The sequence below is a fragment of the Globicephala melas genome, chromosome 6 (assembly GCF_963455315.2).
Source record: "Globicephala melas chromosome 6, mGloMel1.2, whole genome shotgun sequence".
Taxonomy (NCBI): domain Eukaryota; kingdom Metazoa; phylum Chordata; class Mammalia; order Artiodactyla; family Delphinidae; genus Globicephala; species Globicephala melas.
In genome coordinates, this window is record NC_083319.1 from 20,797,674 (window position 1) to 20,823,693 (window position 26,020).

The 26,020-nt window shown below is 43.9% G+C and overlaps 2 protein-coding genes and 1 non-coding gene across 3 annotated transcripts; 1 reads left to right on the top strand and 2 right to left on the bottom strand.

Annotated features, from left to right (window-relative positions):
• Nucleotides 1–1,183: 1,183 nt before the first annotated feature.
• Nucleotides 1,184–17,741, bottom strand: C6H9orf43 (chromosome 6 C9orf43 homolog). Its single transcript, XM_060300586.1, is given in 14 exon segments — nucleotides 1,184–2,008; nucleotides 2,011–2,109; nucleotides 2,291–2,357; nucleotides 3,038–3,117; nucleotides 5,369–5,429; nucleotides 5,874–5,932; nucleotides 6,204–6,264; nucleotides 6,644–6,794; nucleotides 7,469–7,623; nucleotides 8,380–8,446; nucleotides 10,055–10,146; nucleotides 11,701–11,758; nucleotides 15,077–15,227; nucleotides 15,331–17,741. Coding segments are annotated over 14 exon segments (1,362 nt in total). The 5' UTR covers nucleotides 15,482–17,741; the 3' UTR covers nucleotides 1,184–1,898.
• On the bottom strand, nucleotides 14,886–14,957 carry TRNAR-UCU (transfer RNA arginine (anticodon UCU)). The gene has a single exon. It is a non-coding gene; the product is annotated as a tRNA-Arg (tRNA).
• Nucleotides 17,742–18,200: 459 nt separating the features above from the next.
• POLE3 (DNA polymerase epsilon 3, accessory subunit) lies at nucleotides 18,201–25,474 on the top strand. The gene is made up of 4 exons (XM_030858946.3): nucleotides 18,201–18,619; nucleotides 18,720–18,805; nucleotides 19,159–19,277; nucleotides 19,550–25,474. Exons 1-4 carry the CDS (start codon nucleotides 18,554–18,556, stop codon nucleotides 19,720–19,722), a joined length of 444 nt encoding a protein of 147 aa, XP_030714806.1. The 5' UTR covers nucleotides 18,201–18,553; the 3' UTR covers nucleotides 19,723–25,474.
• Nucleotides 25,475–26,020: the final 546 nt, after the last annotated feature.

A 26,020-nucleotide genomic window follows, 5' to 3' on the forward strand; every position in this document is an offset into this window, starting at 1 on the left:
AACAAAAAAAACAGGTAACTCTGTACTAATCATCACAACTTAAACGAATGTTCCAATTTCTGAGAGTAAATTTACTATAGTTAGACCTTCTCTAAGTCTTCAGATAAAATGAGCAAATTAAAGCTAAGCCCTGCCCATCCTCAACCTCACTAGTGAGCATTGGAAATCCGGTTTGCTCAGAAGGACAGGTCTAAGAGTAGGCTAAGGAGAAGTGGAAAAAGTTGTAAATTTTTAAGTTAGCCCACAGGCGTCATTCTGCAATGTAGTGTACATTTGAGAAATAATTATTTTCAGAAAGACAGCCTATATAATGCCTCTTGGATTCCTTTCATCATGAAGATTCAGCTAAATATGGTTCAGTCTAGTAACAAATGATGTCATATAATTTTGATTTGGCTTGGAAAAGCCGAAGAATGGACAGGCAGCAGTTTTAGCTTTTCTAATTTGGTCTGTTATGAGACAATGTTAAAAAAAGGTAGAACATTTAATCTGCCTTTCTTGTATGAACTGTACTTAGGGTAACCAATAATTGATGAGGGGTAAGTTCCTCTTTACAAAAAGTTCACAGGCCCAGTCCAGAATTCCACTTCTTGCCTCACAGTGCAAGGAGCTCCACAAACAGCTCTCCAGTGAAACTAATGAAAATTATTTTAATTTATTTAAGTCTCTGGAAATGGCTCTAAGTGCACACAACAAATGAAGAAACACTTGTTCAAGAAAATCTACAAAACCTCAGTAAGAACTGCAAGAGTCTACGGTATGTGACCCTAGGCCCACTCCCCTGTCCTTTCCCCCCACTTCAGTGGGACAACTCGACTCCAGACTGCTGCGCCCAAGGATGCAGGGCTCCCTCACTCCCTAGTTCCAAGTCAGAGGGCTACTTTCCAGGAGGAACAGAATGTCATCATTTCTCATCCTGCCCCTAGCTACCTGTCGCTGAGACTAAGTTCTGTGAGTACAGCCCATAGGCGGAGTCTCTCTTCCTCCACCCAGACCCTAACTGTGGGAGGGAAGCTCTACCTTGGGTAGAGCTGCTGAGAATACTGGGGCCCCAACTGCCCTTACCTCAACTCATGGGGCATGGAGCCCAGGCTTTTATTACCCAAATCTAAGGCCACAACAGTGAGATGCCCACGTACCACAAAAAAAAAAAAAAAAGGTAACTCTGTACTAATCATCACGACTTAAATCCTGAGTTTCCTTATATTATTCTCTTTTACGTAATTTTGAAATTTTTCTGTACTGAAAAGTTTAAGGACAAAAACATTTTTAGAAATCCTTCCAAAAACCAAGTACAAGCAACCCTGAGACTCTGAAATTCTGCGTCTTTATGAACATCACTGAAATTTTCCCATAGACTCAGTACTTAGGAACTGGATCCTTAGACTCTTTTAGGTGAATATGAGTCCTCTACCACACAAAGAATACTACACATACCACACAGCACAATGAATGTTATTTGATAATGATGCAGATGCCATCCTCAAAATAAACCATTTCCAGGGAATAAGAGGAAAAGCAACACAGCAGGGGTTCCCACAGGCCAAATTCATCTTCCTGTAACTAGAAACTTTTCAGTTTCAGAGAGAAGATAAAAGTGACCCAGAAACAGAGAAATGAGTCTTTTGATAAGCAGCAGTTGTATTTAATCACTAAAATTATCCTGGCCCTAATGGAAGAGAAAGAGTCTAAGTTAGAAAGGGGTGGGGCTTTCTCCCTCGCTTATTTTAGAAGCAAGTAGAAGTGAATGAAGCAAACAGAATCCCTAAGGTCAGACCCCGGTAGAGGCTCCAGGAAGTAGAAGTCCCCTCTCCTTCCTGCCCTTATGTCCAAGGTCACTGTCCTCAGGAATCCAAGCATCCTGCTCTGGAATAAGGCTGCCCCATGATGCCTTCCGCCTATGCCTCCAGAGACTCTTCACTCTGTGCCCCAGAGGGTTGGTTCTCCTCATCCTCTTCATCAGTGTCCCGAAGAATCCTCAGCAGTTTGAGCTCAGGGTTCCAGCTGTTCTAGAAGTACTGTTTGGGGTCCTCTCTTGGGCTTCCAGCAAAATCTCCATCTGAGTCCTGATGTCCTTGTTAGTGCATTCTATTGTGGATAATTCAGGACCTAAAAAAAGACCCAGCCATTAATTGCACCTGTAGCCTTCTCCCAACTAACTGTGAAAAATCAAGAGAGAAAGGAAGGGCTGGAATGTCTTTAGGACCCTTCTGAACCATCCTGGTCAGCACAGGTTCAGCTCTCCCTGTCCTCAGTCACTTACTAAGGTTCCTCCACCCTAGTATCTTACTCTGCCTACCAGGGAAGGAATCCAGGTTTTTCTTAGTGCAGTCCATCTGTGGTCTCTCTGTGGAATCCTGAAATTCATACGTGTAAGGAAACTTGAATCAGGACTTTAGGAAACAAAGGGCTTTTCTAAAAGATGCTTTTCTTGGAGAAATTAATATCTAAGACAGAACAAAATGCCGCCTCCTGAGACTGAAGAGAGAAGCTTGTGCCACGCATTCTTTGACCTCCAGGCTGACCAGATGAAGCCAGAACCCAGTTTCCCCCATTTCCAGCTGTCAGCTAAGGGTAGATTGCCTCCAAAGGTGGATTCCAAGAATTCCTCCCGTTCCTGTATGCACATGCTGTTCTTTCCATCAAGAGATGGAGTTGATTTCCTCTCCTCTTGAATCTGGACTAGATTTGTGATTTTTTTGACAAATAAAATGTGGCAGAAGTGATACTGCTCCAGTTCCAGGCCCATCCCTAGGAAAGTGCTTTCATGAGATTACTATGCTGTCAAGAAGCCCAAACTAGCCACATGGAGAGGCCTCATAGAAGAGAACTAAGACAGTTTGGCCAAGAGCCCCAACCCAGCCTCCAGCTGGATCCCGCTGCATGAGTGACCTTAAGCAAGACCAGAAAAACTGTCCGGTCAACCCACAGAACCATGAGAAATAGCAAACCAATATGGTTCTGCTTTGGGGTGGTTTGTTATACAGTGACAGACAACTGAAACAGCCCTAGCAGAATGGCCCTCAGACACTCTCACCTGTTTCGAAGTGGGGCCTTCTATCTTCATCTGCTGCTGCTGTTTTTCGTCACTTTCCCGACCTGGTAGAGTTCTGTGACCTAGTGACCACAAAATCAATGCAATTCTCTTCTTATTGGTATTTCATATCCCATTGTTGGACTTCTAGTTGATCCCTAGTCTACAGGTGACTCCCCATCCAGGACAATACAGAAGCTTAGAGGCAGGTAAAAGGGAGTTAAGCCCTCTGAGTTCTATGTGTGATTCTGTTGACCTGGGACTGTGACCACACCTATTACAGAATTAGCGATTAAGATAAAGTCTGTATTGAAATATCCAGGATTCCTCCATGAAACCTAAGGGGCAGGTGCCTATACATCATAGTAGCAAAAGAACCTCTAAGTTTACCTTTTCAGTCTATGAATACTGCTCTTACTTTCTTGTGCCATCCCTATGTACCTATATTGGCTTCTGAAAATGAACATCCTCCCTCCAAAAAAAACTCTAGATCTATGATTCTTTTGTATCAGATGTTTCCCCAACTAGTCCCTAAATGCACTTATTCTTTCCTTTCTCAGTTTCCCTTGCTTTAAATGAACATCTTCCAATCTGCCAGCAGAGGTATGATGGTAAAGGGAACGCTAATCAAGGACCTCCCTTGCTCGGCACTTGTATTGGCTCCCTAACAGCACTAGCCCTCACCTTAGCCACACACTGGAAGCACTGGGGCATTCTAAAAACCACCGAGGCCTGGATACTAACACCAGAAACTCTGATTTGACAGGTCTGGGGTGCAGCCTGGGTTTTAGGTTTTTAAAAGCTCCTCAATTGATTTCAGGGCACCGTTAAGGTAGAGCATCACCAACGACCACTAAGGATAAAGATCAAACATCTCAGCAGGCTCTTCGGCCTGATTTACCCCTCTCCCTTAAACACCTGACCCCACAGCCACGTCAGACTGCTCAATGCTCCTCCCTGCAGCCATGCTCCTCCAAGATGCCTTTACCCAGCCTATTCCTGTTTCCAGGAATTCTCGTCCATACTGGGAAAACTCTCACACATATTCAAGATCCAATGCAAGAATAACCTCAGGACTTCCCTGGCAGTCCAGTGGTTAAGACTCCATGCTCCTAGGGCAGGGGGCACGGGTTCGATCCCTGGTTGGGGAACTAAGATCCTGCATGCCACATGGTGCAGCTTAAAAATTTTTTACAAAAAGAAACAAAAAATCATCTCTTTCATGAGGCCTTTCTCAGATCAAGGAAGACAAGCCACTGCTCTAAGAACACAATTCAAAGGGCCCCCAGTCATCCAAGCAAAGCTGCTCCTATTAGAGGCACCAGGAAGAGGAACAGAGGCACCAGAATGAAACTCGGGGGACTGGTTATCACCCTGGATGCAGGGCTAACCTTGGACAAGTACCTCTGCCCCAGTTCTGTCTACCTCCCATGTGAAGGTCAGGAGCCTTCTTAGATCTTCATGTTAGAAGACACTTTAGGTATCAGAGAGCTCAGTGGGATGGGAGATAAACCAAGAATAGCATCCTTCTCAGGAAACATCTCACCCGAGCCCTCAGTGCCCCAGGGTTGCAGAGTGAATTCTGATGATTAAACAGTTATTTTCACATTACAGACAGCAATGTCCAGTCTATTTAGGGCAGAAAAATCTTCCAAGGTTTAGGGGGATTCTTTCTCCCTCCCTCCCATTCTGCACTCAAGCTGAGAAAAGTCAGAGGGACCAGGGCAAGTATATCCTTCAGCTCAGACATGATAAGAACTCCAAAAAAGGGGAATCTCTTATCTCTGGCATGAACACCATAGGAAAAGGATCGCCTGTCAAGAATTAGCCCCTGCCTGCTGGATGGGCTGGATAGTGTGAGCCTCCTGAGACTTTAACCTATGGCTGAGAAGCGGCTGACTCTGCTTGCTTAGAACTCTCACGGCCCTCTGGTGAGGGACCCTGGCTCTTCCCTGCCTTACTGGCCGATGGGCCCTCAGGGCTCTTCTCTTCAATAACCTGGGCTAGCTCTTCATCCTCAAACCGCTGCCTTTACTAAAGTAGGACCTGAGGGGAAAGTGACTCTGACTCATGTTCATGGTCATCTCTCAAATCCCCATGTGAAGCAGACACCTGGACCAGCTCGCTTGCTTAGTAAATATTTGATGGAAGGATGATACATGGTAGACCAGCCAAACCAAAGCATTCCAAGGGGAATTCCAAGTGCCTGATAAAGGCAGGTCCTCAAATGATAAACGTGTTCAGCTTTTCCTGTCCTCAGCTAGGTCCTGGGATTCTGTCACTCCCAAACCCATACATTCTCCTTACCACAGCATGGGTCATAAACCATGGCACCTGAACGTTTATGAGAGGTGTTGTGGCTCCCTGGTTCACTCTTGGATTTCTTTTTAGCCTCCTGAAACCAACATGAGGGGAAACTGAATTAGGATTTTTGGAAGTGAAGAAACCTTTTCAAAAGGGGTTTAAAGGGGGCTTCCCTGGTGGCGCAGTGGTTGGGAGTCCGCCTGCCGATGCAGGGGACGCGGGTTCGTGCCCCGGTCCGGGAAGATCCCACATGCCGCGGAGCGGCTGGGCCCGTGAGCTATGGCCGCTGAGCCTGCGCGTCCGGAGCCTGTGCTCCACAACGGGAGAGGCCTCAACAGTGACAGGCCCGCGTACCGCCGAAAAAAAAAGGGTTTAAAGGAAGGAAGTTAGTATCTATAACCATACAGGAACTTTGCATCTACAACCAGCAGACACCAGGGAGAATCCCATCTCTCATACATCCCTTCCTGCTCCAGGCATCACCCACTTGCTCAAATCCTAGCAGGTCCTGGGGGTCCCCTTGCTGCCACTCTACCTGTTTCCCAGTAGCTGTCTTCACCTTCCTCTGCTGCTGCCACTGCTGCTTCCTGTAACCTGGTGACCAGAGAGCCAGCTCAGTCCTCTTCTCCCTGACAGCTCCCACCCTTCCGTGGGGCTGCTTGCTGTGCTCTGCTACCCAATGGAGACACTCTCTCTCTGGTCAGGACCAAGCCGGGAGTGGGTGCTTTTTGAAGCTGCAGTTTTCTGAGTTCTACATGTGACCCTATAAGACTGTGGCCACAAACATGGGACTAAGATCAAGTATAAGAAATGTGGGCTGATGGCAAATGGTACCTGGAGATCTAGCAGCACGAGAAAAACCTACCTTCTGTTGTCAGGTTGTAATATAGTTTCTTCAAATGTTCAGGGTATCTCAATGCTGGTCTCTAGAGGAAAAAAAAAGAAGAAGAAAAGCTCTACTGTAGGTCTTTCCCTTTCCCAAAATGTATCCCCAAATGCATTCATCCAACTAGTCAACAAACATTTTTTGAGAAGCCAATGTGTGCAGCATTGTACCAGGGGCTCTGGAGAGGGGAAAGTTGTGGAAAGCAAAATGCAGAAGAAATAGAGAACGCTGCTCTCCTAAAACCTTTCCCTGTACATTTGCTTTCACCTACATACAGCCCAGTCCTTCTATGGGGCCTGGATCCAGAGTGGAAGGATAGAAGAGAAAGAAGAAATAGAATGTTAATTCCTCCAGCCTTGAGGAGAGATGAGTTTGGACTTGCATACAGACTTCTTCCTCTGAGGTTCCCTAGCTCTTACTTGCTGGGTGAGGCAGCGTACAGATAAATGCATCTTAGCAGAAATGGCACTGTAAGGTCGGCTCTTTTCCAGGGGAGGTTTCTTTTTCATCATGGCCAACTGTGTCTGCATCTCCAGATAAGGTATGGTTTTCCCTTTATCCAGCAAGAGGCTGCAAGGAACAGAGACAGCAGAAAGTCAGCAACAGCTCTTCTTGGCTGAGGAGAAAGAGATGAAAAGGCTCCAAATGTGAAGACATGTCCACTCTGGGCCTTAAAAGGCTGTACCAACAGGTGCTTATTCGGTAATGGCTTTGAGATGCAAGTATGGTAATTGTAGCTGAATGGATTAAGTGTTTACTATATGTCAGGCTCATGTGTTTTATACCTCTGAATCGTTACCACACCCTAAGGACAGGTATTATTATCCTCATTTTTCAAATGAGGAAAATGAAGATGAAAGATGCTAACTAAATAGTCAAAATTCACAAAGGCGGTAAATTTCAATACAAAATTCAAAGGTTGTCTCGCTCCAAACCACATATCCATTCTGCCTCCCACTTACCCGTAACTCATCTACAGAAAGAAGAGCATGTCTACCTCCTGGAGGAGGTTTAAATGAGAGAAGATACGCAGTGTGCACAGGGCCTGGCAGATGTAAGTGTACTTAATAAATGGGGGTGATTACTGTCATCACTGCACACTGATAAGTCCAAGAACTCAGTGACCAAGTAGGGTGGCAGTTTTCTCCCCTCCCTCCTCAGAAAGAGCACACTGCTTAGACCCTTCTCAGCTTCTGAAGAAAAGAAGATGCTCTGGTTCTCCCACAGGCTTACATGGTACTTACTCCTTCAGTAGATCCTGAGGTAACATGTCATACTGCTTCCATAAAGGTACGCGTTCTGAACTTAGTTCTTCAAACAAGTGTACTGGGGAGGGAGGAGGCACAATCATCCCTGGAAGTCCCAACTGTGCTTCTGTGTCCCAAGATGACTTGTGTTTCTGGAAGAGAAATGATGGAAAGAACTCGCTGAAGCACTCTCTTCAATGCCACTTTGTCCCATTAGCATTCCAGCTTCCCAGTACAACGGTGCCATGGGAAACTCTTGTTTCCAGACCTACTCCAGCATCCTCACCTCCTCTACGCTACCAGACCCACCACATTTTTCCCAATCTGGCTCTTCAATCCTACTGTTGAATTCAGAAAATACGAGGATTAGCTGTTTTGTGTCATTTTTCCCCCAAAAAGTTCTGAACAAATACTTATTGGCCAACTATGTGCCAGGCATTGGGCTAGGGCTGGGGATTCAGCAACAAACAAAATGGGCCAAGACACTATTCTCCTGGACACAGCAACCTGCCAGCTCTGTGACTTACCCAAGGCTACATTTACCCAATAAATGGCAGAATTAGAATTAGAAGCACAGGTCCATCATAACTTCTAGTCTGTTTAAATTCTATTCCCATCACAATGAAAATTAGCTTTTAATCAACCAAAAATTCCCTCCGAATACCCAACAGTTCCTCCTAACATCTCTTCAAGGTGTTCTTTTACCTTCCTACAAGGAGGAGGTAGGGGGAAAGAGTCTCGGAGTAGAAGATGGTTTGGTAATTATTCCTTCCTTAAGAGGGGTTTTCTTTGGCAGATTTTGTTCATTTAAAGAGAGAATGGGGGGATGGGGAAGATACCTGAAAGGAAAACAAAAATAAACTCTGCGGAGTAATATCATGAAGGTTTGGCCAAAACAGCAAACTTACCCCTGTAGATTTCTTTCTTTTCATCTCCCCATCCTGGCTGCGAATAATATGCTTCTTCTCAGCTGGACTTGAAATAAGAATAACCACAACTTATTCCCAGACATCTTACACAGAAACATCAGGGATATGTATGAATGATGAGCATGAAGATTTCCATCCTCCATCCAGTACTCTAAGACGGCTGGCTGGGAAGCCAGGGGTACCTGCTTCCAAGAGGCTGCTAAAAACAAGAACCCCACCCCCACCTCGCCCTCACATCTGAACTAGGTTCCCCACCGTTGTCTCATACAATCCAGTTACTTACTTTCATAGTATTCATCCAAATTAGTAATTATATACTTAGGTGCAGCAATGTCTATAATGTCTGAATCCCACCACCACCATAAGACTCCAGGAGGAAGGGACAAAGTATTTAGTTCTCCACTGAATTCCACTGCTTAGCACAGAGGTGCTCAAATATTTTTTGCTCTGTCATCTCCCTCCTCCTTCTTGCCTGGAACACAGATATGATGGCTGAAGCTCTAGCAGTCAGCTTAGACTTTGAAAGCCCCTAGAAAGCACCTAAGAAGATGGAAGCCATGGGCTAAGGATGACGACCCAAAAAGCTAGAAGGAGCTCTGGCTTCTGGTTACCTCATGGAGCTGACATACTAGCCCTGGCCCACCCAACTCTGGGCTTCTTTTACATGTAAGGAAATAAATCCTTAGTTGTTTCTTGTTTACACCATATATATTCACACACAAAATGCATATAAAGAAGCATACACAGGAATTTTTTAAAGAAAATAAAGTCTCATCATCTCTAAACAGTCACTCAAAAAGAATCTGAAAGCCTCAGCAGTCACGAAAGAAAAACCAATTTCTTCCAATGATTGCCAATATTAGCAAGCCTTTGGACCTTCGCCAGATGATCTTCATCACGCTTGCTGTGTACACAAGCTCTATATATATGCTATTTATTTTGTACCAGTGTGCTAGTCCTTAGGGTTGACACCAAAGATTCACAGCCTTCACTGAAAACTTTTTTACTAGCTGCTGATGGCTAATAAGAAAAACTGATAGTCAGAAGGCATCTGTTTCTTAATCAAACCACAAATACATTGGGCCCTATCTTTATGCTATTTACTGTCAGGTAGAATTTTATGTAGAAAACTCCCAAAGCATGAATCTCAAAGTGTACTAACAAGAATTCCAGTGTAGCAAGAGGCAAATACAAGAGACCATAGCCTTCTGCTCTGCTTGACCTCCTGCTTCTTGCAATGAGGTAGCTAAAAGCGAGGTTACAGGGGACTTCCCTGGTGGCACAGTGGTTAAGAATCCGCCTGCCAGTGCTGGGGGCATGGGTTCGATCCCTGGTCCGGGAAGATCCCACATGCCGTGGAGCAACTAAGCCCGTGTGCCACAACTTCTGAGCCTGTGCCCTAGAGCCAGTGCTCCCCAACAAGAGAAGCCATCACAGTGAGAAGCCCACGCACCGCAATGAAGAGCAGCCCCCGCTCACCACAACTAGAGAAAACCCACACGCAGCAATGAAGACCCAACACAGCCAAAAATTAATTAATTGATTAATTTTAAAAAAAGAAAAAAAAAGTCACAGAGAGAAGGTCTGTAGAGGACGATAGGCATTTGTAGAACACAAGAGTTGAAGACTCCCAAGTTCTCGACATGATACTCACCTCATATGCTTCTCTGGGATCCAAATTACATCCATATTTCCTACATCTTGAGGACAAGGAAGTTGTGTCTCATTCAAATTTAGCACTGATAGCTAAGAGAAAGATATAAAGCCTGTGTATGTACCAGGATAAGGACTGAATCATCATGCTAACCAAAAGGTATGGTGGTTCAGAAGATGGTAAGAAAAAAAACATTTCCGATCCCCAAAATATCTTCATACTGCTCCTCCGAGAAACTAGGTATCAGTAAAGGTACTCTGCAAGAGTGAGCACTGGTAAGTGTATAGTGTCCCCTGTCTCCCTGCCACATTAGGGTAGCATTTAGCAACTCCCAACCCCACCTCATAGGAGGATACCTTGGGGCTTACCTAAGGGAACACTACTCATTCTGCCCACTGCACTACAGAGACTTAGATTCCCTGCAGATAAAACAACACAGTCTGGGAGCAGGGAGAGAACCGATAGAAGCAGAAGCAAGTTTTCTACTTTTACAGCCTGTCTACAATTATAAGCATCTACATAAAAGTTAAAGTCATAAATTTTTTCACATTTCACTATTTAGGATCCTAGATTTATAAGGAAATCTTATAAATCATCTAGTCTATACCTCTGGCAGGATTCAGGCAGGGAAAAAAAAACTATTAAAAATAAGGTTGTCCCCATGAAAAGGAACTAACTGGCTTGGGGGAACAGAGAAGACCTTTTTTGCACCATAAACCCTTTTATGCACTTTGAATTTAGAACCATGCGTGTGTATTATCCTAGCCAATTAACTTAAAACTAATTGAATCTAACCCTCTCATTCTGAAGAGGTCAAAGAGGTAAGTGATTTGTACATTCATCTTTTCAAACCCATCTACCCTCTCCACCACATAAAAAGTGAAGGATCTTATGGGAAAAATATAAGGCATCCAGTAGGACTGCAAAAAATAGTAAATCTCTATTGTAGACAAGTAGAAGGGTTTTTTCCTTCTTAAAATTTAGCTCTTCTCCTAACTAGCTGTGCTTCAGCAAATCACTTCCTATCTGGGCCTCAGTTTCCTCAACTGTAAGATATATGAGATAGACCATAGCAATATTCTTCAAACTGCAGTTGCAACTTATTCATAGGTCACGAAATCAAATTTTGTGAATCACAGCCTCCACTGTTTTAAAATGAAATAGAACAGGATAGAAAATTTCAGAGTATATCACTCATAGTTACGGTAAAGACTGTTCCATGATATTTTGTTGTAAAGTGTATCTCTTACCATAGGTCATAGCTAAAAAACTCTGAAAGTCATGAGTGTAGACATTCTTGAGGCTTATTTTAGATCTGACATTCCGGCATTCTAATTTCCCTGTATTATGAGATGACAGTGTTTACTTAGTAGCTGAACATGCTCTATATAGGACAGACATAGGAAATTCTCACCTATGCCAAACTACCACAAATCAATCCTGCTGTGTCTGGGATTTCTAAAAACAGTGTAACATGTAAAGGCATCAGCACAGAGCCCAGCACACAGTAAGGGCCCAATATTAGATAGTGATCATCATCATTATTCAGATTATAGTCATCCTGAATGTTAAATAAAGGCAAATATTTTATTCCCACTAGTAAAGAGAAAATGCTGAGGAAGTACCTTTTTTAATCTGTGACTTACTTTGGGAGATCTGTTAGTACGGTGTATTAAGTCTCTGTCAGGTAAATCCTTCCAAGGCCTAAAAAATGAGAGTTTCCAAACATGAAACAGAGTCACAAAAGACTTAACTGGAATGATAAAATTAGTGCTATGAGGAAAAGCCTCTTATTATATACAGAAACCCTTGGGCTTAATTCCTACCAAATGAATGCAGGGTCTCAGCATCGCCTTAAGTTTTGTTTGTTTTTCCTGGAACAGCTTCCAGACATTGCACATTGCAAACACTTCACAACTATTTGTTGCATCAAACTGAATTCATAGCCTATGTACTTCTCTCTCCAACTACAGATAGTTACATCACCATCAATAAAAATTTATTAAGTTACTTTGATGTAGATGTTCAAAAACATGGTAAATAAACAAAATGTGGCGCACAGACATACAATGGACTATTTTTCAACCTTAAAAAGGAATGAAATTCTGAAAAATGTGACAACAGGAGTGAAGCTTGAAAACATTATGCAAGGTGAAATAAGCTAGACACAAAAGGACAAACATTGTATGACTCCACTTATATGAGGTACCTAGAATAGGCAAATACATAGAGACAAAAAAATTGAATAGAGATTACCAGGGGCCACAGGGAGGAGGGAAAGGGGAGTTATTGTTTAATGGGCACAGAGTTTCTGTTTGAGATGATGAAAAAGTTCTAGAAGTGGATAGTGGCAATAGTTGCCCAAGACTGTTGAGTGTACTTGATGCTACTGTACACTTAAAAATGGTTAAGGGCTTCCCTGGTGGTGCAGTGGTTAAGTATCCGCCTGCCAATTCAGGGGACATGGGTTCAAGTCCTGGTCCGGGAAGATCCCACATGCCGCGGAGCAACTAAGCCTGTGCACCACAACTACTGAGCCCGCGTGCCACAACTAGAAGCCACCGCAGTGAGAAGCCCGCACACCACGCAGCAACGAAGACCCAATGCAACCAAAAATAAATAATTTTTTTAAAAAAATAGTTAAAATGGTCAATTTTATGTTATGTATATTTACCACAATAAAAAAAAGAATATCAACCCTTTATATTTTCATATCATTTACTATTTTATTTTTTTTAAAACATGTTAAATGTATAAATGAATGAATATTGCAAAGAGGTGTAAGATAAAGACCTGACTCCTTGGCCTGATTTATCAAGTCCTCTGAGACACAGGCCCCTACTTTTTACTCCAGCTCCCCAGCCTCATCTCTGACCATTCCTGCTCTCTGTTCTAGACACAATGAGCTACTTTCCTGATATGTAAACAATTTCCTCTTGCCTCCAGGCCTTTGCATGTGCTATAGTCTAGAACTCTCTTCCCATGCATTACCCACCTATAACTCCCACTTTACTAGGCTGCTCTGCTTTCAGGTCTAGGCACAGATGTCATCTGTACAGAAGACAGTGCCCTGGGCTAGGAGCCCTACCTGTGTGCTTCCACATACCAAAGGGGCACTCCTCTCACCACACACATCACACTGAATGGTTCTTTGTCTCCCCAACTAGGCTGAAAGCCCCTTAGAGGTAAAGACCGTATCTTGTTTACCATAATACCCCCAGCACACAACAAAGTGACCCCACTAAGATATATTTCTGAATTCAATGAGCAACTAAGCAAATGATGTCATAGTCTGCTTTGACAGGCCGTGACTGCAAGAAGCCACCATTTTCTCAGCGTTCAAGTCTTAGAAAACCAGAAAGTAGTCCTACCCTCTCCTATACTACCTTTTAGCCTAACAGAAATCATCAAGCGCTGCTTAAATCAAACAGGAATAAGAAACCACTATAAGGGCCCCCGTTAGTGTTTTGATTCCAGGCAACAAGGCCTTTGAATTTTAAGTCTACGTTTTCCACAGACACATGTCCCTTAGTTTCCAACATCAGCAAGCTCTAACTGGGTGCCTAGACTCTGCAGGAGATTCAAAAGGAAACCACTGCTTCTGCCTTCGAGAGCTTACAAATAATTTCATACCTAAAAATAAAAGATAAGAAAAACAGCATATATGGACACAGTTTTCTCAAGACCCACAGAAGCTGATGAGATCCTCCCTGTTATGAGCTGAATTGTGTTCCCCAAAATTCTTATGTTGAAGTCCTAACCCCCAGTATCTCAGAATGTGACTGTATTTGGGGACTTGCCTGTGGTCCAGTGGGTAAGACTCCAAGCTTATAATGCAGGGGGCCCAGGTTCGATCCCTGGTCAGGGAACTAGATCCCGCATGCATGCCGCAACCAAGAGTCCGCATGCCACAACTAAACAAGTCTGTGTGCTGCAACGAAGATCCTGTGTGCCACAACTAAGACCCAGCGCAGCCAAAAAAAAGTTAAAAAAAAAGAATTTGACTATATTTGGAGATAGGGTTTTTAAGGACATAATTAAGGTAAAATGAGGTCATATAGGTGGGCCCTAATCCAATATGACTGGTGTGCTTGTAGGAAGAGATCAGTACACAGACACACACAGAAGGAAGACAATGTGAAGACACAAGGAGAAGATGGCCACCTACAAGCCAAGGAGAGAGGGCTCAGAAGAAAACAACTCTGCCAATACCTTAATCTTGGACTTCTATCCTCTAGAACTGTGAGAAAATAAATTTCTGTTGTTTAACCCACAGTCTATAGTACATTTTTTATGGTAACCGTAGAAAACTAATACACCCTCCCCTCTTTTAACCAACTCCTACAAGACAAGTAAGAATACTTTCTTGGACTTCCCTGGTGGTGCAGTGGTTAAGAATCTGCCTGCCAATGCAGGGGACACGGGTTCGAGCCCTGGTCCGGGAAGATCCCACATGCCGTGGAGCAACTAAGCCCGTGCACTACAACTACTGAGCCTGCACTCTAGAGCCCACAAGCCACAACTACTGAGCCCACATGCCACAACTACTGAAGCCCGCATGCCTAGAGCCCATGCTCTGCAACAAGAGAAGCCACCGCAATGAGAAGCCCATGCACCGCAACGAAGAGTAGCCCTGCTCGACGCAACCAGAGAAAAGCCCGAGCATAGCAACGAAGACCCAATGCAGCCAAACATAAATAAATAAATAATTTTTTAAAAAAAGATAAAAAAGAACACTTTCTTTCTGTTTCCCACTAACTATTCATCACTCCTTTAAGTGAGGGTTTGTTTGGGGTTTTTTTGCCACGCCATGCAGCTTGAGGAATCTCACCTCCCTGACCAGGGATTGAACCCGGGCCACAGCAGTAGAAGAGCCAAGTCCTAACCACTGGACCACCAGGGAACTCCCATTAATGTTTCATTTTTAATCTAGCTTTCTCAAAGTCTACTACATGAGCAAAGGAAGTTAACCCAGAATTTTGAGGTCATAAGTCCTTTAAGGAAGATTCCATGATAATTTACCGGCGTTGAAATTTGGAGTAAAACTTTGAACGTTGAGACAATAAAGAGTGAGCCTTGGGGAAGGTAAATCCTGATGAATGACCACAAGCAAGTCTCTTGGCCTGGAAGCAGGAATCTGTGATGTTTACAATGGTGAGCACTGGGAGTCTGTCTGAAAGACCAGACCAGAGGAAAACAGGTAACATGTCAAAAGGGAGCCAAACAGAAACAATTCAAGGATCTTGTATGGAAGGAGACAGGGATGGTTAATTCACCTTCAGCATCTGGAGGAGATTTGCGGGAGGAGTCCAGAATTCGAGGGTGGCCCCTCTCAATTCGGCGGAGAGTTGCCCAGCATTGTGGATGCTGACAAACAGCCAGGTCACAGGTAGTTTCATCCCACTGGCTTTTATCTGGCAAGTCCATAGCTACAAATGGTTTAGGACAAAAGCCAATCTTGCAGCTTTCTAGCCCTCTGGAAAAACAATCACCACATAATTAGGGAATACTATACATTAGCCATGCAGTCCAGATATTAATTTGCACTCAAAGCGTGAAATATTTCTGTTGAACCATATAGATAAATGGTGGTCACAGGATAATTAGGAATTGGGTAACAAGCAAGCATGAAATTATCTCAGCATGGAGTAGAGTGATAAGAGTTTGGGTTCAGACTGACTCCAGAAGGTCTCCTAACTGACCATTTAAATTAATAACTGAGTGACCTGAGATTTAACCAATCTGCGCTTCAGTCTCCTCAGCTGCAAAATGAGGATAAGTCTATTTCACAGGATCACCACAACAATTAATTAATGGACATTAAAAGTTCTGGCATAGGGCTTCCCTGGTGGCGCAGTGGTTGGGAGTCCGCCTGCCAATGCAGGGGACACGGGTCGTGCCCCGGTCCGGGAAGATCCCACATGTCACGCAGCGGCTGGGCCCGTGAGCCATGGCTGCTGACCCTGCGCGTCCGGAGCCTGTGCTCCGCAACGGGAGAGGCCACAACAGTGAGAGGCCCACGTACCGCAAAAAAAAAAAGAGAGAGAGGAAAAAAGTTCTGGCATATAGTTCAAAATAAATATTAGCATCCTTTCCTTTTCCCCTTCATTAATCATTAGGGAGAAGATGCCACCATCTCCAAAAAGCCTTATCAAATTATAAGTAATGTACATAGCACTTGAGTATCCTCAGATTTTGTTATACACAGGGGCTCCTGGAACCAATCCTCTGTGGATACTGAGCGATGGCTGAGTCACAGAAGTGCTTTAGACGGCTCAAACTTTTGGAGGAGATGCTTCAATTTTCAGTATGCTCCAGTTCTCACTCAGGCGGCTAAAATACCCACCAGAAATGAACGGGTTTGCTCAAACAGCAAATCAGTCGACCCACAGTTGCATCAGAAGCCACTGGCTTTTCACTTACTGGCTGTATGCTCTTGGGCAAGTTACTTCACCTCCCTCAGCCTGTTTCCTCATATAAAGTAGGGAAGGGGAAATCCCTAAGTAGCATCATAGAAGCATTAAATAAGATAATGTACTTTTATGTATGATATACAACAGGTGCTCAATAAATGTTATCGTTCTCTCTCTAGAAATGTTTTAGGCAATCAGTACCACCTGATCCCTAATAACCTTTTAAGGACAGTGTCCATTTCTTTTTTCTTTTACTCAACACATTTATTGACTACCAAATATGTGAGGGGACCTGTTATGGGCATAGAGAACAATAAAGAACAAAATAAGTTCCTGTTCTAAAGTGCTTATAATTTAAACCAAAGATAGCAAACTATTGGCCTGGGATTGCACCTGGCCTATGATTTGTTTTGTTTGGTCTGCACTTTGAGCCATTACGCAAAGATGAAAAGAGTCCATAATGTCCAGATTGCTGGCTCCTCTTAAAAATTAAAATATCTAACAACACAGGGGCCCAATTCCAACTAGATAGCAACTGGCTGGAGCTGAGCACTTCCTGACATCTTTAAACCAGGTGTATTCTAGCCAAGTGGACAGTTCTCCCACCAAACCCTATAATCTCTAACTGAAGCAGTTTCAGTTCCCATTTATCATTTCATATGCTGTTTTTTTTTTTATAATAGGGAAATATTTCTCCGTGTTCATGTCACTGTCAAAAACAGGAAAACTATGGGTGGCCTGAGACAGCAGGTTTTAAGAAAAAAAAGCGTTTCTGCTTTGCGGGAGTGAGGACAATTGCTACATATGTAATAGGAAAATGGTAGAGCTCAACAAGCCACTGCAGGGACTTCCCTGGTGGTGCAGTGGTTAAGGATCCGCCTGCCAATACAGGGGACACGGGTTCGAGCCCTGGTCAGGGAGGGTCTCACATGCCGCAGAGCAACTAAGCCTGTGCGCCACAACTACTAAGCCTGTGCTCTAGAGCCCATGAGCCACAACTACTGACGCCCACACTAGAGCCCACACTCGTGCTCCGCAACAAGAAAACCACAACTAGAGAAAGCCCGCGTGTAGCAATGAAGACCCAACGCAGCCAAAAATAAATAAATAATTTTTTTAAAAAAGCCACTGCAAAACCATGGAAATGTTTTTTTACTAGGAAAGATGCACGATAAACAATTCGATTAACTAAAAAGCAAATACAATTGTAAGAGGGTTTGTTTTTGAATGCGAATATAATGTTACATTATTCTTACAACCGGCTGCGTGTTGCCCTTTTGTTACCTGACCAGCCCAAATTGAGCCCCGAGGTCTAGTCATGCTCATCTCTATGTCGCCAGCCCTAGCACGGTGCTGGCAAAGTAGTGAGCGCTAAAAAAAAATTTTAGGTAATAGTTTTTCTTAATACCATTACTACAAAGTCGAGAGGGCTAAAAACATTAGAGGCGACCATTTGCGCCGGCAAAATTGAAAAAAGATTTCCCGCTTCGTTCCGGAAAAGGGAAGTGGGAGAATGCAGCCTCGGAGGGCCGCGCTTCCGCGAAACCAAAGCGGAAGCCAAGCGGCCTAAGCCCACAGAAAAACGGCACTCTTCGACCCGCGGTGAAGTGAACGATGCGCCCAGCCTCTCATCGGGAGGAGCCCCGCCCCACCAGCTCAGTCCACGCCTCCGTCTCCCACGCTAGCCACCAGGCTGCGACGTCGCCAGGCAGCAGCGCAGAGCACTATGGGAAAGGGACGGAAGCCCAGTGAGCCATACTTAATTTGCTAAGCAAGTTCCAGAGACGGTGGTGGCGTGAAGCAGAGAAACGAGCCTGGGAAGGGACGCCAGGTGCTGGTGAGGCCGGACGGAAACCCCTCGAGCCAAAACCATGGCAGCGTGCAAAGCTCGGAAGCACCAGCCACTGGAGGCGGAAGCTGGGCTGGAGGAGGAGGAAGGTTATGGCGCGCGGGGCACTGTGGGACACTGTGTGGGCCACGCGGGGCGCGACGGAAGCCTCGTTGGGTCAGACCGTGGCGACGCGGGAAGTCCGGACGCTGTAGCTGCCTGAAAAGGAGGTCCGAGGCCTGGGCCCCGGCCGCGGCAATGGCGGAGAGGCCCGAGGACCTAAACCTGCCCAATGCCGTCATCACCAGGATCATCAAGGAGGCGGTGAGCAGCTCCGGCTGGCGGACGGGCCAGGGGCGGACGAGCGGGCAGGGGAAAACAGGTCCTGGGCCGGTAGCTTTGCTCACCCGCGCTTTTCTCACAGCTCCCGGACGGTGTCAGCATCTCCAAGGAGGCCCGGAGCGCCATCTCCCGCGCCGCCAGCGTCTTCGTGCTGTACGCCACATCCTGGTGAGGCGGACAGAGCTAGCCAGAGCTTAGCTGGGCATAAGGGGTAAAGAGACCCCCCCCACACACACACACTGGTTCGGAGTTCGTGGCCTGGAGGCCGCAAACCCCAGGAATTATGTTCTACCTCAGTGGAGGGAGGTTCAGAGCCCTCGTCCAGGTCTTGCAATCTCTGAAACAAAATAAGAAAACAGTAACTTTGCTTTAACCCTTTTGTACAGGTAAGGGAGGGACTTACCGTGTCACAAAAATCAGTGCATGCAGGCTTTCTCGTGCCAATTCTGGGTGCTCCTTTTCCCACCCACTCCGTACGCGGCAAGAGGGCATCTGACAGCCCTTAATCTTTCTTCTTTCAGTGCCAACAACTTCGCGATGAAAGGGAAACGCAAGACACTGAATGCCAGCGATGTGCTCTCCGCCATGGAGGAGATGGAGTTTCAGCGGTTCGTGACCCCGTTAAAAGAAGCTCTGGAAGGTAACTACCCTTTCGTTTTCTCATCCAAGTAGATGTTCATCCTGTATGATCTGCTCACCTGACCCTAAGTCTTTATCAGCTGGGGTGCCTTTAAGTCCGGTAAGCAAAGTATTGGATGCGACTCCGATGGCAGGCACCACCGCATAACTGTTTGTGGTGCTGGGCGGGTTATTTTTCCTTCTGTGCCTCAGCTTTTCCAATTATGCAGTGGAGTTAGCTGCTGCAGTCTGGTTCAGTCTTGCCTCCTAACTCCCTCCCCTTCATCCTTACAGCTTACAGGAGGGAGCAAAAAGGCAAGAAGGAAGCTTCAGAGCAAAAGAAGAAGGACAAAGACAAAAAAACAGATTCAGAAGAGCAAGACAAGAGCAGGGATGAGGACAACGATGAAGATGAGGAGAGGCTGGAGGAAGAAGAACAGAATGAAGAGGAGGAAGTGGACAACTGAGAGGATGGGGAGACGCAGCTCGGAAGGTACCACTCTGAAACGCCGTACACGTTTGTGTGAAGCATTTTCATGCTGGGCAGAGTAGTCTTAGGCAGAAGATCGAAATAAAAACTGAATTATCATCAGAATTATCATCAAAACCAGCGCTTCCCAGACTCGGAGCATCTGAGTAGCGGAATCCTGTTTTGCTTAATCAGTCTCAAGGTTATGACTTTTTGGCAAGAGAGATTCTGAAGAGCTAATTTAATTGGTCAATTTGATCTCTCTTGTTTACTTACACGTATAGTTAGGCAGTTGTTGATCCCCAGTTCCCTCCCCGCCCCCCAAAAAAGTAATAATAACTTTCATGCTGCCGACTGTGTTCCAGATCACAGAGGCAGCCAAGGCTCAGGAAAAATTGGGGTTTGATCATGGTCAGCCTATCTGATTGTACAGGATTTGGCAATACTAGCTTATTTCAGGTGATCAGAATGGCTTAGCTTTAGGAAATTACTATAAGGGTTCAAGAGAACAATGAAATCTTTTCTATTGTTTCCTCACTTGACAGTAACATTAACTGAATTTTGGTTTCTACAGACTCAGTTGGCTTGGACCCCTTCTATATTGCCTATAGGCATGTTACCTGCTTGGGTGGCTATGTTCTCGGCACATAACGCTTTTAAATCAACAGAGTAGAATTAGTCAAGTAAGGTTGCCAGCGTCTTACTCTTGTAAAACAGATGGTTTAGTCTTAAATGCACCTCACTGCCTGCGACTGTACAGCTTCAGGATTTGTTGTCACCTCCTGGAAGGTATAAAATTCCAGGCTTTCTCTTCTTGTAGTCCATCTCCTAGACTTGTGACTTGGCTTTTCATTATTCCAATTCATGACAAGTTCCAGACTTTATTTCTTCTAGGCACAACTTTCTCCCTCTGTGCTTCTCACCTCCTGTCTCTGTTCTGCCTCTCCTCTGCTCCCCATTCCCACTTTCTCTGTCCCTCTTTTTCACACTTCTCCCAATCCAGGAACTTGGATGACCTGCTTAATATCCCAAAGTGTGGTTTCGTCTGATTCCCTAGTTCTAATCTCATGTCTTTTAAAAATGATTTTGTAAACCTCTCTGAACCATAAGGGAAATCTGATGGTGCTCAGGAATCTAATTCCTCCCCTAAGCCATCCCCTTTAACTGCTTCTGAAGTATCTCTGTTGACCTTTCCTAGTTTTCTTCTCTTTCCATTTGGTGCTTCGAGCACTTTTTTGTTCGTCTCTAAGTTGAGTGCTTGGAGGTTGAAAGGTAGTGAAATGTAGTGTGACACTGTTAATTTGTTAAATGAATACAGTGGAAAGTTTGTTGATAAATGAGTGAAGAATATTGAGAAAATTATAATGCTTTGTATAAATAAAAATTCTTGTTAAAAGTGATGACTCCTCTTTAATCCTTCTTGTTTGTAAGTTTGCTTTTGGGGAGGACCACTGATCATGCTCTGTACAGTTCTTGGGGTGTGGACTGAGCCAGACCCTTATAAATATGGGATCCTGCATCACCTTGGATGACCAGCAGATGCTGCTCATTAACAAGCAGGGGCGCTGCTGCTCTTCAACCACAGTGAGAGCTTCCCATGGCTCTGCTGGTCATATACATGGTAGATGCTCAACAACTCCAAACATTTATTGAGTCCCTGCTGTGTTCCTGGCACTGTTTTAAATGCTTTCAAGTATTAACTCTTAAATCCTATGAAGGAACACCACTGATATCTCCATGATTTCAGCTATGACACTGTATTACCCCTAGATTACGTAACTGTTTCCAATCATAATTCACAGATAGATACACAAGCCCAACGCTCATTAGGTCCAGTGGCTTTTTCCTTCTCCACAGCAGAAACATCGCTTCTTTTTTTTTTCCTGTCTCTCACATTTATATTTGTATGAAAGACAAAGCTATTTAATATATTTCTTATTTCTCCCTTGAAATTTATATCGATGCTATTTCTACAAGTTCGTTACAATGTCACAGTATATGTCTCTGGGAAAACAGCATACACTGAGTCCTTCATAGTTGGTTATTGTACAAATGATTTTTTTTTTAAATACACTGAACTTCAGTTTTTTCATCTCTAAATTGGCAGTATTAATACCTACCTTAAAAGGAGAATTTTGAAAGATAACAGAAGACTTTTAGCACAGTGGCATGTACACAGCAAGGCCTTGTTTTTATTTTTGTTTTTCTCTTCCATACGTATTTTCATTTCCCTTTGAATTAACAGAGCAGCTTCAGAATAGGAAAGAAATCATTTTTATAATCTTGTCGAAGATAATCTGTTTTCTTTCATAATAGTAGCCTAAGGAGAATGTAAAGTCTGGATACATACACAGCATAACATTTGTACTCTGTGTGATAAAGACTAATCTTTGTGGCTTCTACTAGACATAGGCACTGTTACCAAGTATTTGATTGCTTTTGGAGCAGAAGAATATTATTTAAGGATTACCAAAATAGTTCAAGTTTAACTTCAGTTTGCTCATTCTATATTAATATATTCATTTCTAATTGTGTAATTTTTTTAATTTACGTAATATTGATTTATAACATAGGTTTCTTGTGTACAACATTCTGTTTCTACTTCTGTATATTCTACAACATGCTACCCACCAAAATTTTATTTTCCATTCATCACCATACTGTTGATTCCCTTTACCCATTTTTCCCTCCTCCTTGCCCCTCCCCCTCTGGTAACTGCTGCTCAGTTCTCTGTAGGTTTGGTTTGGTTTGTTAATTTAGTTGGGGTTTTGTTTTAGTTTTTTATGTTGCACATATGAGTGAAATCATACGGTATTCTCCACAGGACTTATTTCACTTAGCATAATAACCTCAAGGTCCATTCATGTTGTCACAAATGGCAGGGTTTCATCTTTTTTATGGCTGAATAGTATTCCATTATATATATACACCACATCTTCATTATCCATTCGTTGGTGGGCACTTAGGTTGTTTCCATATCTTGGCTATTGTAAAGAATGCTGTGCCACGATGAACATAGGGGCGTATATCTAGAAATATATTGGTTTTTCTTTTTTGGCCGTGCTGCACAGCATGTGGGATCTCAGTTGAACCTGAGCCCCCTTCAGTGGTAGCATGGAGTCTTAACCACTGGATGACTAGGGAAGTCCCTAGAAATATGTCGTTTCTTTTTTTTTCTTTTTTTAACATACCGTTTCTTAATTCCCATGAGCACCACACAGCCAAGCCCTCAAGTCCCATCTGGACTTCTGTGGCTTCCTTTGAGCTCAGTTTCCTGCCTCATCTCTGCTTCCCTTAGCTTCCTCTGTGTACTGCTTGCCAAGTGGATCTTCCTGGAACATTGCTATGTTGCAGTCCCTCACTGCTTTCTGTTAGGTCAAATCCATACCTAGGCCTGTTGTTATTCAAAGCCTGCTTAAGGTGGGCTCACCTGACCTTCTGTAACATGTTTCTACCCCAACATAAGGCTCCAGTCAAGAATGAATCCCCCAAAGAACTCTTCCACACAACCTTAGTTCTTACCAAACTATGACTACCTAAGAAAAACCATGTTTCCTGCGAGTGGGGACTATAACTTAAAACTATAGAATTCAAGGACTGGGAAGAATCTTTGAGGTCATCCGCCAGTTTTTCCCAACCACACCTCTCTCAATCCTGTAGTGGTATCCGGATTTTGAAGTTTCCTTACTAGGCCAAGGTAATGTTTCTCCTCTGTTTTTAACCACAGCCCTTCATGCTTAGAGATTCTGATTTGGATTTGGAGAGTGGGAGGATTACTATCCTTACCCATGCAAAATTACAAAAAAATCTCCTGTTTTCACAGATGGGAAATTGAGGCTCATCAGAGAGAAGTGACTTACCACTAATTTATAAAAGTTGGGATTCCGTTCCAGTGGTCCACTGCCTTGCTTCTATTTTTTTGTTAACTAAACTTTATTTTTGAACAATTTTAGATTTACAGAAAAGTAGCAGAGTATAACCATCACCCAATTTGCCCTCATGTTAATCTTACATAACCATGGTACATTTGTCAAAGCTAAGAAAAAACCCATATTGAATTTGGTTAACCAATTTCCTTTTTTGATTGAGATAAAATTCACAGAACATAAAATTAACCTTTTTTTTAATAAAGTTATTTATTTATTTTTGGCTGCATTGGGTCTTCGTTGCTGCGTGCAGGCTTTCTCTAGTTGTGGTGAGCGGGGGCTACTATTCGTTGTGGTGCGCGGGCTTCTCATTGTGATGGCTTCCCTTGTTGCGGAGCACGGGCTCTAGGCACGCGGGCTCAGTAGTTGTGGCTCGTAAGCTCTAGAGTGCAGGCTCAGTACTTGTGGCGCATGGGCTTAGTTGGTCCGCGGCATGTGGGATCTTCCCGGACCAGGGGTCGAACCCGTGTCCCCTGCATTGGCAGGCAGATTCTTAACCACTGCACCAATGGGGAAGCCCAAAATTAACCATTTTAAAACGAGCAACTCGGTGGCATTTAGCACATTCACAGCCACCACGTCTATCTAGTTCCAAAACATGTTCATCACCCCAAAATAAAACCTCATACCAGTCAAGCAGTTATTCCCCATGCTTCCCTCCCCTTGCCCCTGGCTGTCGGGAGCCATATAGGAAGTGCCTTTGAGTCTCAGCACGGACGAGACCCGTCACAGCACGGACGAGACCCATAGTGTCAAGCAAAGCTGGTGCTGTCAGGTACAAATATGGAGAAGCAAAGCTCTCCTCTGCAAAGCTGGTGCTGTCAGGCATAAATATGGAGAAGCAAAGCTCTCCTCTGCAAAGCTGGTGCTGTCAGGCATAAATATGGAGAAGCAAAGCTCTCCTCTGCAAAGCTGGTGCTGTCAGGCATAAATATGGAGAAGCAAAGCTCTCCTCTGCAAAGCTGGTGCTGTCAGGCATAAATATGGAGAAGCAAAGCTCTCCTCTGTGTGGTTCCCCTTGTTTTCCCCGGCCTTTGCCTAAGGTGATTCTTAAAGGATTGCTATTGGTGTTGGGAAATATGTATAGTTTTAATGCAGGGGTTTAGGAAAGACCCCAATTTAGGGTAAAAACTAAGAGAAGGATTATGGCTACTCCGGCTCCTGTAATGATTATATTTGAAAATTTTTATTCCCGGGCCAGGGCATTGGACTTGGGGAGATACAATGGTGGGAACATTTCTGCAGCAGCTTTTTATTTTAAAAGAAAAATTGCAAGAGTTATGGCCTCTCAGTGGAGTTATAAACATGTTGGGAAATACCTGGGTATGGTGGCGAGGTTTTATGCAACGGTGGGTTTAATCAATGAGTTTATGGTACAATGCCCGCTCCCATGGTCTCCTAGAAGTATAAAAAATAATGTACATTGTTTGGATTATAATGATAGGGTTAGAAAATCTGTGGATGAAATGTTGTATTTTTGCTTTTAATTGTTAATAGAATTATTTGCTTAAGTTTATAGCTTGATTGAGCAGAATGTGCAGGTACAAGAACACCTTAATTTTTTGAGAAGAATGAAGAAACCGTAAACAGAGTTCCTGACCTAGATGTGACCAAGATGTACCTAACCACAAGGGATGAAAGAGACCGGAGGCAATAAGAAGATTACTTAATTTGTTTAACCTGCTGATGTAAATTACTTTTGTTTTATGGTTTATGTAAAGGATTTTTTGGCATGGGAATCATGGGAATGAGGTTGTTAAGATTGAAAATGAGATTATGTTATAGTATAAATGCTTTGGAATCATGAAAAATAAATTTGTCAGAGCCTTGCATCCTTTGAGGTGTCTTGTGCTCTGTCCACGCCGACTCCGTCTCCCCTTTGGGTGAAACCTGTCCAGCTGGGGCTGGTCCCCGGCACCTGGCAACCACTAATATCTGGTTCTTTTTATGCTCTTCACAAGCATTTAGCCCAGTGCCATGTACCTACCTGGAAGGCACTCAATAAAGTGGGAGTTTGGGTTTTTTTTTTTTACTTTTTACTTAGTAAGTAGAATATACGTACTAAAAGGTGCAAATAAGAGTAGAGGTTGATAAATTTTCACAAACTAAAGACATCTATGAAGGAATTCCCTGGTGGTCCAGAGGTTAGGACTCCACACTTTCACTGCCAAGGGCCCGGGTTCAATCCCTGGTTGGGGAACCAAGATACCACAAGCAGCACAGGTACAGCCAAGAAAAAAATTTAATTAATTAATTAATTAAACATATCCATGAAAGTCACACTGAGATCAATAAACAACATGACCAGCACCCTAAGAAGAACCTTCAATCTCCCTTCCAGTCACTTCCTATCTCCCCAGTAGTAATCGC

Excerpts from the sequence above, each read along its gene's own strand:
- POLE3 (XM_030858946.3), top strand. The coding sequence starts at position 18,554 with ATGGCGGAGAGGCCCGAGGACCTAAACCTGCCCAATGCCGTCATCACC. Across the intron at positions 18,620-18,719 it reads CCAGGATCATCAAGGAGGCG|CTCCCGGACGGTGTCAGCAT; the intron begins GTGAGCAGCTCC and ends CTTTTCTCACAG. Across the intron at positions 19,278-19,549 it reads GTTAAAAGAAGCTCTGGAAG|CTTACAGGAGGGAGCAAAAA; the intron begins GTAACTACCCTT and ends TCATCCTTACAG.